General features: G+C 44.0%; 1 protein-coding gene across 1 annotated transcript in view; it reads left to right on the forward strand.

The window, feature by feature from the left end:
• Positions 1–19072, forward strand: part of LOC147725949 (uncharacterized) — a 75951-nt gene that overhangs the window by 18422 nt on the left and 38457 nt on the right. Inside the window, exon 2 of the mRNA XM_086960075.1 lies at positions 15833–16682. Coding sequence (XP_086816201.1) covers positions 15833–16682 — 850 coding nt within the window. The remainder of the gene's footprint in view (positions 1–15832; positions 16683–19072) is intronic.

Consider the following 19072-nt stretch of genomic DNA (forward strand, 5'->3'; position numbering starts at 1 on the left):
TGGCCCCATCCAGGACACTCGGTTTGCATATTAGGGACCGCAGGGTAAGCTTACAGGCCCCGTGGTCCTAGCAGGCTCCCCACCTCCTGAGGGACCTGGCACTGCTCTTGCACACAGAGAGCTTCTCTAAATGCAGCTCTCTGCATGTAGAAGCAATGCTTTAATCTCTTTCCCTGCCCTCATGTCGGTGGGCAAGGAAAGAATTGAAAACTCCACTTCCAGGGAGCTGGAGCATTTTTACAGCTCCCATTTTCTGGAAGTGGAGTGCTTGCTTCTGCCTGGTGGGAGCTGTCAGTTCTCCCGCCAAACAAAAGCAACCTGCTATCTCCCATGGCTGGGCACCTTGTGAAATAGCAGGAGCCGGCCCTGAGGGGGCGGTCCCAAGAGCTATTACTGGCACAAGGAGGCTGGCAGCACGCCCCCTCCTTTAATTGGCACAGGCCAGCCCCGGTGAGGTGATGGCCCCCCAGTTTCTGAAGTTATTTGGGCCGGGGAATCTTTGCGGCCCGCACTAGATTTATTTGAGCCCCGGGTAGGGGGTGGTCCTGGGGGCTTCAAACAGTCCCAGGAGGGGATTCCATGCAGCCACCCTCCATCAATTAAATAAAGCCCTGAGGAGGTGTGTAAGACTGATTGCAATCTTGACTTCACTATCTCTTTATGATTCCACTGCTGTTTTGCCCTGATTGAGAATTATGGGGTACCCCGTGTGTACCAACTCTGAAAGGATGCTATGTCTGACCGGCAAATTCAAGAATGGAACCTGTGGTGTTGGATTTACCAGCCAGAAACTCTGCATGTTGTCTGTTTGCACAGAGTTCTTTTTTTTATGTGGCAATATCTGGTAGTATACATTGTGTGCAAGTACAGAACATGGAAATGACATTCAAAAACAGGATAAGTACAATATTCAGTTGCCACTGCCATCTAGATCCATAATACAAAATATAAGTGTTCCTTGCGTAGCCTTCTGAACACATTATTCACTGCAGAAAGCTTGCTTCTACTTCTTTGGCATCTATGTCTGAAGTTATAATTAATTCCTATCTTTTGTCAATAATAGTTGTCCTTACTAGGAAACAAGGCTTTCTTCAAACATGGCCGCTTCGCGAATCAGAAAGGTTACATTTAGTGCTAGTTGTTGCACAAGAAGATGTCATGAAAGAAAAGATGAGCGGAGGTGCATAGGGTATTTGGTGCACAAACTAGTAATCATGTGGGAGCTAGGATATGTCAGCCCGTTACCCAAAATATCAAGGCAGTATCTTCACCCCCTGGGCAGCGGACAACAGTAATAACAATAATCAATCAATCAGGATTTATAAAGCACAGCAAATCACCCATGAGGGTCTCAAGACGCTTGAGTTACTAGTGAAAAATTAGACAAAAGCATGAGAAAGCACTCAGAAAAACAGGTAAGAGGAAGGAAAAAGCAGTACAATATGAAACAAAAGCAAGAGAAAGTGCTCAGAAAAACAGGGACAAAGGAAGGGGAAACAGTAAAAATAAAAACAGGAAAAAGCATCAGAAAAGTTGGGAAGTATTAGAGTGGTGCAGCAGCACAGGAGATCTTGGCCTGGGGCAGATTACAAAACATTAAACGTCATGTCCAGTAACTTCTGTTAAAAACACAGATGTGACAATCTAGTCACTAGATGTGGCCGAGCACCACATTTCAGCCTGAGTCCATGGGAAGAGCAGATCAGGAGTTTCATCACCGCATAAGCGCAGGGGTGGAGCAGGTGATCCAGTGCCACTTATGCATAAGGCAAAGACAAAATGATGTGACGTGGCTATTCTTGAGGAATGCATGTCACATCAATGACCATTGGACATATGTAATAAAATGATTGAGGGACATTACATGTAGATTACCCTCATTTTAATACACATCAAGCTATTGGCCCAATTACAAGTTGTGCAGAGCAAAATTCCTTTGTGCCACTCTGCTCTGCCCAATTATAATACAATTAGTGCTCCATATCTGGGCTTAACAGGTGCTGCAACATTGGGCCCCATTTCAACAGCTGGAAATTTCTGCCCCTAAAATGGGCTTAGGGATTGGACTGCAGCCCATTCCCTAAGCTCCATTCCCTCCACACCCTGACTCAAAGCAAAGGGGAGTATTTAACGCACCTCCAGTTATGCAACAATTTCCCCTAGTACACCCTTATTGTTCTGTCTCTCTCGCTCCACCCCACATAGGGTAATATGTGCAAGGGAATGTCGGAGTGCGGAGCTGCGCCAAATTTGGCAGCACTGTGCTATGACATTTCCAAAATGCAGGGATTTGCCTTATTTACAACAATACAGCGCACCCCTGTGTTTTCCCTAGCGCTGGCTCTAAAATTAGATGCCTAGCGCCAACAATAGTGCAAGAGCGCCTGCATTGCAGGGCATGATTGTTTATTTGCAGGTAGGTGTCCCTTCCTGCACATAAATAATCCATAATGGCGTTTTGCTCTTTCTAAGTTTGCTACAGAATGCAGCTCACATAGAAAAAGCAATAAATAGGAGAACTAAAAGTATTTCTCCTCGTGTCACTATTCTAACACCTGCTCTTTAAGGGCGTTAGTTTTTAGCACCGCCTCAGATTTAAAGATCTCTGTAAATCTGGGGCAGAGTCAAAAACCAGTGGGTGTTGCAGCGGAACGCCCACAGCATCACCCATTGCATGCCCTTTTCATGCAGATATCTACGTGAAAGGGTACCATATTTACAACGTGGCTTTAAGCCACAAAAAGGGGCTTAAAGTCATTTTGTAAATATGGAGCAGGGCATTTTGTTAAAAGTGACCCTTGTAAAAATGCCCTATAGGGTCCCAGCAGACATTTACCATCTGCCCAGAATAGGTTGTATATTTCTGTGGTGAATTCCAAGGAATATGGAAGTTCCCCGAAATTTCACAAGATTGCCTGGGGTATGTGCAGCCTGTGAAGACGCGAACCATAGCATAATAGAAAGCAGATCCCTTTCCTATTAGTCCCCAAAAGACTTCATCTTCCATTCGAAGGTGCACATTTTAATATACGTCCTTGGATATAGCACCTATGTGAGTGGTTCCCACCTGTGGTCCAGGGACCTCTGGGGGTCCGCAAAGCATCCTAAGGGGTCCACGACTACTTACAAAACTGAATATTAACTGATTAATAAAATGCATATAAACAAAGAAGCTAAATGCACAATTACATTTTTTTAAACTTACTGCAAATGTAAAGTTATTCAAAATCGGAGGCTAAAAATTTAATTAGTTTCCTCAGATTGATTTGTAGGAGCAGTGCAGCTGCATCAAACAGAATATGCTATGGACGATGAGTGGCCTCAGTTGAATTTAGAAAACCTCCAACCTTTGTATTAAATTTAGATTTAGATAATTTTTTATTTATATGTGTTTGCAAATTAAACAAAATGTGTCATCATTTGTGTATTTGTTTGATGAATGTTTTGTCTCTATTTTTTTGTACTGTTTTGGGGTTCACATCATCAACAATACTTAAGCTGGGGTCCCGGGCTTCCAGTAATGATTCAGTCAGTGTCCCTGAGTTCCAGTGGTTGATAAGCTGGGGTCCCTAGAAATCACGTCATGCATCTCTAAAGTTGCTACTGTGGCATCACTAAAGAATGCACTACAACTTGCAAGTGACACAGCTCAGAAGGATGCAGAACAGCCCTTTCCAAACCGTGGACCACCACCTGCAAGAAAATCTAAGAGAAGGAATTTTCATGCAAATCACTGCTGACATTTGTTTGTCAGACACAACAAGAACTCACACAACAGGAATCCCTCCCCATGTCAAGACCACCACAGAGCCATGATTTAACCAACATTGCAGGTCACACCAGAACTTGCAGCCTGCCTACCTCGGTTCCTGTGGCAATTGTAGCTCCCACACATGCAAGTACAACAACAGAATAGGGCATAACTGCTACAGCAATAGCTGCAGCTGCTGTGACCCAACCAGCCCTTGCAGCAGAACGCAGAATTCTATTGACAGGCACTAAAACCCTTACATTTTCAATTATCTCAGCTTTTCTTCCACTACCATCTACGCATAAAACCATAGAGCAATGAGGTGATTAGGAAGAAGAGGATACACCAATGTCAGACCATAACCTGATCCATCTGTCTGCTACATCCCACAAGCAGAGGAAGAGGCTTAACCCCCACAGCACCACACACAGACCCTAGAACACTTTTCTTTTCCTACAGGATCACTGCATTGGAACCTGGTCATGTGCACCTATTGTTCAGCTCCTGAGAGGGCATGGAGATCATTCTGGAGATGGGAAATTATCTGCATACTCTGTCCTACAACATTGGACAGTTGGTCACGCCAGCAAAGAGAATTTAGGTCTGTTATGTGGCACTGGATCCAAATGTGCTGCTTCATGCACTCTTCCCAAAGGCAATATGATGGACTTGGTGGAACACAGACCATTTTGATGGGTCCGATGCGGTGTGATTTATGTTAATTGTTTATGTGAACTGAGATTTTTAAAGTGCTCACCTGAATCTCTCATGGTCCTGGGCTAGTTAGGAGGGAAGAGTCAGGACGTAATAAGTTAATCAAATATAAACAGTTCAACTTCTTCCTAAATTCAATATAGGAAGCATTAGTTTTAGATTCATTAGGTGATGCCATGGTTGAGACTCTAGGACAAAAAATAAACCACCTCCTGAAGGTGTTTATCAAAAATAAAGATCATGAGGAAGAGAAAGATGAGAGGAGAGTAAAGAGTGATCTCGGACATGTCTAGAGATGCTGTGGCTAGAAAGTCAAATAGTGACTTAAAAATACATGAAATACTCTATAACAGATGAGGAGACCGTGGAGCTAAGCCAGAAGTTGCAAATCTCTTGCAAATGATGCACTATCAAATTTAGTTATGCATTTATTTGGTTAAAGTCTCCTTGGTGGGGGAACCCTTAGGGTTTTTAGAAGAACCCTCACCCACCAACCTATTGGTGGCATGCTTCATCATTGGGTTCCCATCCGGAAGGCTGAATGCCTACCAGGTGTTCTTCGACACCTGATTACAGCGGCACTGTTGTTTTCCCTTTTTTGTGTGTGGGGTGAATTTTGTAGTTGTGGAAAGTTAAAACTACCTACAGGAAACCTAGTCCTCCAATATATGGTCCCTGGGGTAGGATAAAAAAACTAAGGGTTTCCCCACCAAGGAGACTATAGCCAAATAAATGCAGAACAAAATTTGATAGTGCATCATTTCACTGAAACCAAAAAAAGGTTTTCTAGAAGCATAGCTCTATGCTTGTTCTACTTGTTTATGTACATTTCCAAGGGGCCTTCTAGCTTCCTCCTTCGACAACATTGTTTCAGTCACACCGGAAATGACCTTAGCAATGTCCTGGTGGGCGATTGGGGATGATCTATCTCAAGGTCTGTCCTTCGTCTCAGCGAAGCTGTATATGGTATTGCAGTCAGACTCTTCTATGGAGGGATGGGGAGTTCACCTTCAGAAATTACAGGTCCAAACGTTAGTCAATCAGAGCATAGACCCAGAGTATCCATCCCCTGCAGGGCCACCATACCTCAGATTTCTTACCGCATGTTGTGTGTTAGGGAGTCTCCCTGAGCTCTGCTCAGTCACAGTGTTTCTACTCTTACCCTTTTGAACTGCAGTTAATTTCTACGTCTATCTCTTCAGCCGGGTCTGGTGCCTCAGTGGAATAATTCCTCCACTGCGGGGGCCTGTGTTTTTCCTCATGGTCACATGTTCAAATCCCGGCGGGTCCACTCAGTCTTTCATACATCTAAGGTTGATAAAATGAGTACCATTGAGTTGGGTAACTCGAAACATCTGCTATTCTGCACCAAGATACCTCCGGGTGAACGTGCGCTTTACAAATACACATGTTATGTTATGTACAGTTCGGGAGTGAGTGTACCTTTCTGGTTTTCTTCAAAATGTCTGAGTCTTAAAAAGGGCTGTTTAGGCCCTGTAAGACTTGTGGAAGGTCCAGACTTTATTCTGAGGACCCACATAAGGCATGTCTGCAGTGTCTGTATCCAGAACATGAGCCCAGAAACTGCAAATACTGTCATACTTTCTCCCCAAAAACCCTCAAAGACCATGAGGGAAGGCTGCTTCTCTTGCTACAAAATAGGAAGTCTGCTAAGGAATCAGACTCTGAGAGTGAGGAGAAGACACATACTTCCTCCAAGAAGAGAAAGGAAGAAAGATCTTCTTTTTCCCAAAGAGATCCTAAAAATTTCAGATCTCAGAGTAAGGAAAGTAAAGAGGGCTAATAAAGAGCATCCTGCTCCCTCTCATGCACTTCAAAGAGTTGGCTCTGCTCCTCCACCTGTGCCGCATACTCCATTCAAAGAGGCTTCTTCAGGTAAAATCTGCCCGCCGACGAGACACTCTCTGTCTATGACCTCGGTCTCCACCAGAGGTCCAACATGCTGGTGAAGACATTTATGAAGGGCTTCTTCAGGGTCTACCCACCGATAAGACCTCCTCCAGTTCTCTGGCAGCTGAACATTGTCTTTGTCTGGAAACATGGCGGAAGGCAGATATAACGGTTGGATACGCGGCCCTGTGATGACTATTTGCATATGGTATGCATGTTTTCGCTAAGGTCTATTCTTTTTCCTATAGTACTTTTTTGTGGTTGTCTCTTTTTCTGCATTTACATTGTCTGCCTTTGATTTTTATTCTCGGTTTTGGGTAGCATGGTAGGATGGTTCTCCTTTTCCCGCTTTCTTTGTTACTTGCAAACTGCTTACTATTCTGATTCAAGCATATGAATCTATAAAAAATACAATACTGGAGAAAAAATAAGTTACTAACATGTAAACTGTGGTTCTCCAGTATTGATATCTTTTATAGATTCACATGTGGCCTGCCGTCCTCCCCTGTCAGGTTCACCAATACATACCTCTATTATTCTTCTAATTGCACTTGTGCTAGAAATCTGAGGTATGGTGGCCCTGCAGGAGATGGATACTCTGGGTCTATGCTCTAATTGGCTGAAGTTTGGATGTTCTAAAATGATGATAACTGGTTACTGAACACTATTGATTTTCAGAGGGAATTAAGTTTAAAGCATAGTACTGCTGTTTTACTGTTACTAAGGGACTCCCACCATAATGACGGGGAAGATTTAAGCATGTGAATCTATAAAAGATGTCACTGTAGAACCACAATGTACAGATAAGTAACTTGTTTTTACAGTAATCAAGATGTAGCTCTATTGATGCAGAGATGGTGGATCTCCTGCCTTCAGGCGTGAGGAGAGTTAGAACAGGCCTGAGTTTGTGCATGTCAAACACACAGGGTTAGGAAACAATTGGCAACCATCTGTAATTTGGCACCCCCTCCACCCAGGGCACAACAACCTTTGCAGATAAGGGGAGCTTGCTCTCAGTATTTCCTCCCTCCCTGGGGAGGAGCAGAAGGCTGAGGCCCATCCAGGAATCGAACCATGCCCCCACCTTATCATGAACCCAACATCAGATTGGGATGTTTACACCGAACATGTCCCTGGGTGTGAAAGAAGGTGCACTAAACAATAGAGGAAGAAGTAAATAAAGAATGAGTAGGTCTGCCCACCCAGCAATGGCTTATGCCCCCACCCCAATATGGGGCCTGAAGTATTTCTCGCCCCCGTAGAGGGAAGATTGGGAGGTTCATTTTCCATTTACACCTCCCTGGGAGATCAAAACACCCGATGGAAACCAGGGTAGAAGGTAAAATCAAGGGTAGAGGAGGGAGTTCCACCCAGGCACTAGCAGTGTCCCTCCCCAAAATGGGTCCAACCGTTTTTTGCCTTCCCAGGCTTTACTTCTAATCTGAACCCTGGAGAGGGGCCAGAAGGCCAACTAGATACAAGGCAAAAAAGATCAGAAAAAGGTAGGGCTAGGAGTGGCACTCAGAGACATAGGGCCATGACCCCAGAATGGGCCCGGAAAGTCTTTTAGCTCACCCTAGAGAAGATTGCCGGATTTGCCCTCTAGTCTCCCCCTGGTGGGGGCAGATATCCAAATGGATGCTGAGGACATTAGTTAATAAAAAAGAAAGGGATGATGGGATGATGTATGGCCACTTCTGGCATCAGGTCGCATCATCACCCTAAAGGCCCAACATCATTCTGCCACTCTAGGATCTAGAGTACCCCCATCTATTTACAAGCAAGAGAAAATTTGGATTATTTCAGGTAAAATCAGATGGAGGCCCGGCCGCGCAGCGGGCGCGCCGCCGGCGCATTGAAGGCGCGCCAAAGGCAAGCCCGTCTGCGCCCGTCCGCGACACGAACGCGGCCAACGCCAGCTATGCTGCTGGTGGAGGTGGGGAGGTGAAGACGATACGCTGGAACCGAGAGGAACTGTAGTCCTATAGTAATGCAAGTTGTCCTGAGCTTCACCAGATAGATCCTGCTGCAACTCGAATGTCAGATAGCTGCCACTCGTGTGGGCAAGTGCTAAACGGTGTGGCAAGACTGCATAAAATGATCTATTCAGGGACATCTAGCCCACAGGGCATCTTGCCAAAGCACACTGACACTTTTCGGGCATGTCTAGCCAACTGTAGATCTCTCGCTAAACATGCTGAAGATATTTGGCTGGCCCTAATGGAGTCCTCTTGGGACACCATGTTTTTAACAGAAACCTGGCTCAATGCGGATACAGTGGCAGCTATTCCCCTAGCCATCCCACCAGGTTTCAAAATGTGTTTCACTAATAGGGAGGGCAACAAAAGACGGGGTGGGATTGCTATTATTTTCAGGGATTCATGGGAATTGGTCTCTTCTAGCCCACTCGATCTACAAGGCATCGAAGTCCTTAATTTTGGCTTTTAGATAAATCCTATGGTATCCCTAGCAGGCACCCTAATCTATAGACCACCTGTTTGTGCCGCAAAGATCTGCCACGATCTTTGTAACTATAATGTCCAAAAATCGCTAACCTATGCCAACTATATGGCCCTCTGCAATTTTAATTTTCATGTAAATGATCCCAATTGTTCTCAAGCAGCCCAGCTGATCTCTTCTCTAGCGGCTGCCAATTTATTGCAAATGGTTTCTGCTCCTACGCACAAGGCAGGCCACACTTTAGATTTAGTTTTCTCTAACAACCCCTCAATGGTTATGAAAGTTCCCCCCCCCCCCGGTCTGGCCGAATCATAATCTGATTCCTTTCTCAGTGATGCCGTCTAATACCGACCAGGCCAGGGGTAAGCGGTCCATCATGAAGAGAAAGTGGAAAAGTCTGACTGCTGAAGCCTTGGGTCCTATTTTAGAGAACAATCTCCCCTCTCTTTCTTCAGACCCTAATATAGATGCCTTGGCATTAATCAATGGATCTCCTCGGCGATGGAGATCGTCACCCCTGCAAAAATGATGTTAGACTATCCCCATCGGCCCCTTGGTTCAGAAAAAATGAGCTGTAAGAGATTAGAATGCCCGTGGAGAATAAATTACTGCGACCTGGCTAAAGGAATTTACAAAAATGCCTTGAAAAAGTTACATAAATCATTAAAAATGGTCAGGAGAAACTATATTGCTGCCTGTATTCAAAAGCGGTACAAAAGGGGGTGGTGATGGACGGAGCATCTGAATCAATCAAACACTCACACCCAGTCAAAAGATCTGGGTTTAATCCATCACCGTTCTTTAGCCCACTCTGCCACCCCAGTTCAGCCATGGCCATATGCAAATCAGTGAGACACAGCCTTTACTATTAAGACTTGAGGATCGATTGAATCAGATACTGCTCTACTTGGATTATTCAATAAGTCAACATTCCATGAAAGCTACCACACTAGCCCCATAGAGATTATGCAGTTATGTTGATTAATCTAGTTTTGTTCACCAAATGAATCAGGGAAAAACAACGGAAAGCAACACGAACAGATATTTTTCATGGAAAAATTATTATTTATATTTTGTATTCAAATGTAAGGGTACATAATCAAAAATCAGAAATGATTGCATACAAATCTTAGGTACGTGGAAACAGCAAAACAATCCATTTGTACATAAGAAACAATCCAGTCTTTAGACAAATATGTATAAAATTGACTTCTTTTAAAATAAAATAGAAAGTCAAAAAATAGAATGAAGACTTGGATAGATGTGTCGACGTTTCGGTCTCACTGGTAGTATCCGAAGACCATCATCAGGACAAAAAGTTTTATGCAATATAGATGTCCCTTGTAGTGAGTATAGGAAAAGCCTATAAATGATGATGGCTGCAACTCAGCCTGGTGAATAGTATTCACTATCAGTGGGTCATAGCCTTGGGCGAACACCAGATCTCGCCTGTAGTTTAATTCAAAATAGGCGATGTTCTTGTATTTAGTCTCAGGATTGAATAGTTCACAGAAGTGAAATGCTGGCGAAGGTTCCGTACACAATCGACAGCGTCAGTTTCACTGGCTATATTGCATAAAACTTTTTGTCCTGATGATGGTCTTCGGATACTACCAGTGAGACCGAAACGTCGACACATCTATCCAAGTCTTCATTCTATTTTTTGACTTTCTATTTTATTTTAAAAGAAGTCAATTTTATACATATTTGTCTAAAGACTGGATTGTTTCTTATGTACAAATGGATTGTTTTGCTGTTTCCACATACCTAAGATTTGTATGCAATCATTTCTGATTTTTGATTATGTACCCTTACATTTGAATACAAAATATAAATAATAATTTTTCCATGAAAAATATCTGTTTGTGTTGCTTTCCGTTGTTTTTCCCTGATTCATTTGGTGAACAAAACTAGATTAATCAACATAACTGCATAATCTCTATGGGGCTAGTGTGGTAGCTTTCATGGAATGTTGACTTATTGAATAATCCAAGTAGAGTAGTATCTGATTCAATCGATCCTCAAGTCTTAATAGTAAAGGCTGTGTCTCACTGCAGTAAATCTGTACTTCTAAACAAATCCCTTGTAGGCATCTTCCCTATAACAGTACGACTGCCCAAGCCCACAAGGGTTTATTGGGTTACCCACCCCTCACTCAATCATATGCAAATCAGTCTGACCCTGTGCCTCATGGGAACAGTCCAGCCCGAACTGCCAAGCCATGTCTTCCCTGGACCGGAAACAAGCTTCCGAGGACCGGTTTCTGGCATTCCAGCCGTCTTCAGCCGCAGTTCTTTAGCCCACTCTGCCACCAAACTAAGCTTGTTTCCGGTCCAGGGAAGGCATGGCTTGGCAGTTCGGGCTAGACTGTTCCCATGAGGCACAGGGTCAGACTGATTTGCATATGGCCATGTCTGAACTGGGGTGGTGTGGAGTGCAAAAAAACGATGGATTTAGGCCCAGATCTCTGTACTGGGGTGAATGTATGACATTGTTCTGCATTCTGTCCATCAACTGTGGTTTTTGCCTGTATTCAAAAGGCAGATAATTTCAGTAAAGATGTGTTTAAGATAGTTCAGACCTTCTTCAAGCCTAAAGCAATAGAGACTGAAGTGAAACCTTCACCAACTCTGTGCGCAGACATTTCTAGTTTTCTTTTAAATAAGATTCCAAAGGTCTATGACTCATTTTCAGTACCTAAGGCAACAGAGAAACCGGACTCTCCTTTGAGAGGGGTGGAGGTTCCTCTGTTTTCTAACTTTCTACCAATCTGGATGCATCGTTAGAAATTCAATAATGTAGATCAGGGGTCCCAGATGATCCTTGCTCCCTAAACTTTGGAAAATATTATCCCATTCCCTTACCAATACACTCACCCATGTCTGGAACACATCCCTTGATACTGGTGTCTTTCCTGACAATTGGAGGCCTGCTACCCTCCTCCCCTTGAGAAAGAAAGCTACAGGAGATCCAGGAGACCTTAACAATCTCAGGCCAATCTCTCTACTGCTCGCACCAGGTGAAATGCTGGAGAAGTTGGTCCAGAGACAACTGATCAACTTCATTGAGTGTAATGCCATTCTGCATGAAACACAATCTGGTTTCCGGTCAGGCTCTAGCATGGAGACTGCCCTCCTTGAGGTGGCAGAGTCTGTGAGATGGGCATTAGATTCAGGGGCATCAGCATTGCTGATGCTCCTGGATCTGTCCACAGCATTTGACACTGTCGCTCACGCTAGGCTGGTTCAGAGATTAAAAGATATAGGCCTAGAGGGGAAGGTGCTGACCTGGTTGCAATCTTACCTTAGCGGCCGCTGGCAAAGAGTCGCTCTATGCCCATTTTCATCGAAACCTAAACCTCTCTGGTGTGGCGTCTATCAGGGCTCTGCGCTGAGCCCTCTACTTTTTAATGTGTACCTAGCGCCTCTCTTCTCCTTGATTGCCAACTGGGGTGTTAAGGCAATTTCTTACGCTGATGACACCCAGGTGGTTTTCTCATACCAGGAACAGATGGTAGAGACTTTCAAGAATTTTAAAGGATGTCTGCGTGATATCGCCCTCTGGATGAACACAAATAAATTAAAACTTAATGCGGGAAAAACCTAGGTGATCTTTTTTTGGAAAGTGCCCAATGCCTGCGCCAGACTTGTGGTGGCCTTTAGAAATTGGTCCTCCACCTTCCCCCTATTCTAGCATCAAAAATCTGAGAGTGAGATGGGAAGCCGACCTCTCTTTCTCGGCCCAAATTCAACATGTCTACGCCAGTTGTTTTAGCAAACTAAAAACCCTTTGTAAAGTCTTGCACTTGCTACCAGAAGATTGCCGTAAATCTGTAGTCCGTGCCACAGTGACATCCAGGCTGGATTACGCAAGCAGCTTATATCTTGGCCTACCTAATTATGCGATTAGACGATTGCAGATGGTGCAGAATTCAGCTGCGAGGCTGATCAGACTCATCCCCTTTAGGCATCATGTCTCTCCGCACCTGCAAGATCTGCACTGGCTTCCAATAGCAAAAAGAATAAAATTAAAAGCTCTTACTTTGGCCTACTGCGCACTGAAGAGAAAGTGCCCCAGCTATCTCAAACTAAGACCTTGCTGCTACAAGCAGGTTCGGTCTTTGCGTTCAAACACTCAGAACCTGCTTTATGTCCCCCGCTTCGTGAAAGCCCGGCTGGGGGGTAGAGCATACTCTGCTAGAACAGCAAAAATGTGGAAGGCCTTGCCGATGTTCCTCCGTCACGCAAATACAGAGTCCTGCTTTAGAAAATCACTAAAGACATGGCTTTTTAACAACAATTAGGTATGCCCCTGTTTTTTTCTGATACCATTCTGCATGTGCTGCTTGCTGTTTGAGCGCCGGGACACCTTTGTTGTTGAGGTAGCGGTTCGCGCTTTATAAAACTTCAGTATTATTATTATTATAGTTTTGACAAATAGGTGGCAGAGAGCAGGTAAATCCCAATTTCTCTCACTTGCCATGGTAAATGGCTTCACTTTTTGAGCTCTGCATCAGCCAGCAACCAGGGAGCCACACTAAACCCATTTTCAGAAAACAATTCAGGAGTTCAGAGTGGGATGATATGCATGGAGCCCACTACATTTTCTTACCTAGAATGACCAGCATACCTCATTCTTTGTCTAAAATTACTAATTTTCCTCACATTTCCGTGAGAGAACATTACGGAACTGCAGTGTTCCACAAAATTCCTACATCCAGCACATCCACATATATACTATGCAAACGTGTGTGGTTGTGTGGCTGGGCAGTTTTTTATGTGGGAACACAGAATAATTAATCAAATGTTAATACCGGTTGAATTGTTCTCCAGTTTTGGCTTCCAAATGTAAGGAAGTGTGCACGAAAGAGCACATTTTATAAAATGCTCGCTGAATCTCGTAATAGTGTCTTGACCTCAGTATTTACTGCATAGGTTTTCTTCTTAGCCACTGCATGCATGGCCAGTAAACAATGAAAAATCATTATAAGCTGCAGTTCAGTGATTGTCCCATATGATTCTAAGCAACAAACAACCTATATATCCCTGTGCACAGAACAGTCTGACAGAAGTGACGGTGTATTGCTTTTATAAATCAGACATCAGGGCAAAGAAAAACAGCTATTTCAACTCTTTCCTACTTTTAATTCAACAATTAGTCGCTTTGGAAAAACTGTTAGCGACCTACACAAATGACCATTGTGAAATTCTGAATTTTGTCTAGTTTTCAAACATGTATAGCTTTCTGTGTTCATCCATGAGCTTCACACCTGTGTACATCATAAACTGCATGTAGGTTGAAACCACAATAAATAGGAAAAAATGATTATCACTAAAAAAAAGAAAAAACTGTGGTTCAAATCATTTGTTTTACAACTTTGCTTGTTCCTGAAAGCTGGGAGGATGGTGATGTTAATGGAAAATATAGGTTCTTGCACAGCACTTCAAAAAATAAAACCACAAAATGTTGTTACATTTAGACTATTTTCTCAGTTCCCTCTAGGAGACAAACCCTGGGTACCTTTAGGTTCTGCAAAATGTGTGAAACTAAGGATGTAAATTTGGCCTGGATCCTTTTGTGGAAAACAGTTATGGGGCCAGATATAGGAAGCCTAATTCCGGTCGGTAACGGCCAAAATTACAGAATTTCGGCCATTACCGACCGGAATTAGGCTTTTCAGATGTAGGTGGCCAAATAGTAGGATTCGGTAATTTACCGAATCGGTAATTAAGGAATCTGTAAATTAGCATACCGATTCGGTAAATTACCGAATGCTTAATGTAGAGAGCACTCAAGTGAGTGCTTTTTACATTTAGGGATTCGTTATTTACCACCAACTATTAGTTGGTGGTAAATAACGAATACCTTTGAAAATGCAAATCTGTGCATTTCCAGCAGTGCCATGTGGCAGACATTCATGCTCTTAGGGCACGTATGTGTGCCACATGTGCACACAAGCACTTTTCAGGGGTGCAACAGGGTGTCAATGTGACACCCTGCCACCATTGAATGTTTCTGTATTTTACCGAATCAGTATTTACCGATTCAGTAATTCACATTCATTCCTCTGGGCCTCCAGTGACCTCATCCAGCAGCCTCTCCAGCCAAAAGCAAATGCACCATAGCCGCCCTGATAATCACTGTGGCGTGGTTAGAAAATGTAGCTCCATATGAAGCGTAAGTTTTGTTTACACATTTAGTGGGGTTGTTTTAGGGGGTCCAACGCTGATGCCAGGGATTAGGTTAAATTAAAGATTGTGTGAAAGTCAGATATTGTAGTTTTAACAAAGTTAGAATTCGTGTTTGTATGGCATGAGCACGGGAATAGTGGTGTGTGATTGGGGGTGGGCTCTGGGTATTATTTTTGTGGGTTAGTCTTCGTTCTATTATGTGGGGTATTTGGTAAGTGCTTTGTTGTTCGTAGAGGATGTGAGAAGAAAACACTGTTCAATAACATTGTGAAATGGTGCTTATTACATGACACGTGTTGTTCAATCTGTTTTTTTCGTGCATGGATGCTTTGTCAATCACATTTGTTGGTTTTTGGGGTGTTATATTGGGCAAGACAGTTGGTGCCAACTCCTTCTTGTGGGCTTGGCTACAATGCACTGTTTGCCACTGCTCCAGACAATGTTTCTGCGTGCCATCTGCACTCACACACATTTACCACACAAAATAGGGAAAAGGTGTTACTACACAGAGCGAAAATAACCTACTGAAGCTTGCAAAAACTCTCTGAAAAACGTGTCATTGTGGAGACCTCCTGGTCTTGTCGATAAATCAAATGGATCTGAATGTCCTCATGAGCTTTGGGTGTAAATGTGGCTGCTTTGGACTTAACCATAAAGCCATGGTTTATGGAATGATGATACTCCTAATGCAAATTCCTGCTTCCTCCTAAAACTAATGAAGTATCTGTCATTTCTATAAGAATTTATCTTTTAAAGATCCTAGAGGGACCAGGAATTAAGATGTGTCTTTTCTCTTGCACCCTAGAAACCCTCCTGTTCACTATTGACAAAGCCAACAACTGCAGGATTGGCTTGCCTCCAGCAAATGTTCAAGACAACTACACAGCAAGATCCATGTCCTTGGGCCGGCTGGACAATGCCAGCCACGTCTTTTTCAACCCAAAAGGAGACATGTTTGTTGTGCGGGGGACGGATCTGTACAAAGGACCCACCCCTTCGTCCCCCTGGAAGGACTGGTTCGCGAGTGCAACATGTGTAGGGAGGGTGAACTGGGACCAGTTCAAGTTCCTTTATTTCAGTCGCTCCGGGAAGTTGTTTGCTGTGACCAAGGCGGGTGCATGGTACAGAGGCCCAGAACCATACAATGAGCATGTGCCCTGGCTCTACAAGCAAGCTACTAAGATAGGCGGCAGCGACTGGCAGCTCTTTCTGGCACTGTTTTTTGACCATGAAAATATAATGCACGGGGTTATAGAAGATAAGCTGGTGAAAGGCCACCCTTTCTCGACAACAGATGGAGCTTGGTACGCCAAGAGCATTGTAATTGGACAAGGGCTGTGGAATTCACTGACCTACTTCATCAATTTCAGTCATAACGGCGACCTGTGGTGTGTCCAGCATGGGGACGGAGTCGTCTTAACAGCACCACCGCCCACCAGCAAGTCGGATGCTTGGTTGTCGAGAGCCAGGACCATGGGCCGCAACTACACTATCTATAAGTGTCTGGCATTCACCCATGATAAGACCATCAAGAAGATAAAGAGCGTTGAATTCCTGGTTGACATTGGCAAGATTCTCGCCATGGAGCCCTACTTTGTGAGCGAGAAAGTCTACGACAACAAGGGCAGCTCCACTCCACTGAAATCCACCTTTGAGTAAGTATCTCACTTCACCTGTCAGTATCATTGGCCATCAAAGTGGCATCCATCTGCAAAAGATTGCTGCTTTCTTCTGCAGATGGTCCAATGTCGTCACACAGCAGCTCTTCTAGCTCTCCCCACAAGCAGCCCTAAGATCTCTCACACTGTTTCTTATGGCCGACTCGCCAGCTTCTATTGTCCTACACACTCACAAGTCTCAGGTGTAAAGCCTGATCTCCATAGGGCTGATCCTTTACACCCACATACTTCACCTTCCAATTCCTTCATTTTGCAGCACAGCCATGGCGCTCTGTACTGAGGGATTTGAACATCATATATGTTAAACATCACATAATCTTCCTTTAATCCTCTCCTTTACCCTTAAAGTTCTTAGCTGTTTGAATTATTAATTTGCATATGAATAGCTAGTTTTATGCACCTGCTGGGTAGATTCATACACAAATTTCACATAGCTCATACTGTTTCAGAATTGTAGGCATCCTACAGCAATTAAGTTAGAAGCATTACCATGTTCAACCCCCTTTACCCTACACCACTCTATTGGGGTTGTTTTTGCTTTAAATTTCTTGGCCCACCCCCTGTGCTTATTTCTCTTCAGAAGGTGCATGGTACCTCATACATATATAGATCTTGACCAAGGTTGATCAACAATATATCTGGAGATCTACAGGGCGGTAATGGAGTAGGGAGAAGATATGTCAGTGTCTCTGATTTAGGGCACCCAAGAAATCTTTAAAGAGGGGCATCTGTTTGAATGGAGATATTCCAGGCCTCTGGGTACACTACCTGCAGATATTGTGCATGAAATGATATGTGCTGAACTGATGAAGTGTGATCCTATTTCCAGCATCTCAAGAATGTCTTTGGAAACAACAGGTAAACTTTCGCAGTGGGTAAAGGTCCAAGCCTACCCCACTGAGGTAGTCCAGTGGGACAAGGTTTGACTACCCACTCACCCCTGAATCCCTATATTGCACATTGAGCCCAGATGCCTCTGCTCCAACTCAAGGTCCCCCCACCCCCACTCCCACTGCACAGACGACTTGCAGGAGGACAGGTACCATTGTAGCCAGGTCCATTCCCTCCAAGTGCTCTCTTGCCATCGCGTCCTCTGGTCCAATCACTTCAACCTGGCAAACGCGCGAACATCGTGGTTAGGTCCAGCCCCAGTTGCAAATCCCCTTACAGTTGTATTGACTTAGATAGACACTGCAACAAACTCATCTATGTCCCCCTTCATTGAAAGTCCTTTTGAAGGCTTAGAGCCTGAATCAGAGTTTGGCTAGTGGGTTACTCTGTCACAAAAATAGTGACTATTCTGCCCACCTTATTACAAGTGACGTACAAGAGCTGGGTTTGGTCGCCTAGTGGAATAATGCGTTCTCTGTAGGGACCTGTGTTCAGCCTCATGGCCAAAGGTCCACTCAGCCTTTCATCCCTCTGAGGTCGATAAAATGAGAGGATGTAGCCTAATGGCTAGAGCGGTCGACCTCGATGCTGGGGAACCAGGTTTGAGTGTCGGCAAGGGACGATCAACATCCTGTGATTCTGAGCAAATCACTTAACCTCCCCGTGCCTAAAAAAATGAATGTGTCTATCTGTAATGCAACTGGTGCCAATGTAAAGCGCTCTGATACCTTTGGGTCATGTTCGCGCCATATAAAATCCCGAAGGGAAACAAATGAGTACAATTGAGTTTTGTAACAATAAACATCTGTGATTCAGCGGCAGGATACTCTTGGGTGAATGTGCACCTTACAAATACACATTATGTTATATACTCCAAGGCGGAGAGGATCTCCTCCTTGTCTGTGATGCAGTCTCCTCCTTGTCTGTGATGCAGTAACCCGTCCCACAAACTCTAAATCGACGCCTCAGTTACAGGTCCTTTTGGCAAGGTTCTTACACATGAACCTTGCATCTTAAAATGTTAGTTCAGTTCTGAAAGATGGAGTCTAAGACATCGTCCAGTGCTTGGGATGCTGTCATGAAGGTTCTGCAACTTAACAGGACAAGCATTGGCAAAGCCAGTAGATCTGGCATAGGGTCTCCGCTTTCCTAACTTTACCAATGTTCATTTTCTTTGTGAATGGTTGCTGTATAAACACTGGTGGGACACATATGTCCTGGTAGTAATGTTGGGGGTCTTAAACCTCTCTATTGGCTTAGGTGTGTCCTTTTGTTTGTTGTGGAAGGCATAAGGAGCTATTTTATACCTAAAAAAGCAGATTCTGCCATCACATCTTTGTTTATCTTATTCATTGATTGCATATACAAGGGGTGTTTGTTGTACTCTGTGGCCTGAAGGAACTGCAAGGTCCATAATCCCGCTTTGCGTTCTCTGGAGATCGTACCACATCACACTTCAAAAGCGCTTCACCTGT

Source organism: Lissotriton vulgaris, chromosome 3_1 (assembly GCF_964263255.1).
Source record: "Lissotriton vulgaris chromosome 3_1, aLisVul1.2, whole genome shotgun sequence".
NCBI lineage: Eukaryota > Metazoa > Chordata > Amphibia > Caudata > Salamandridae > Lissotriton > Lissotriton vulgaris.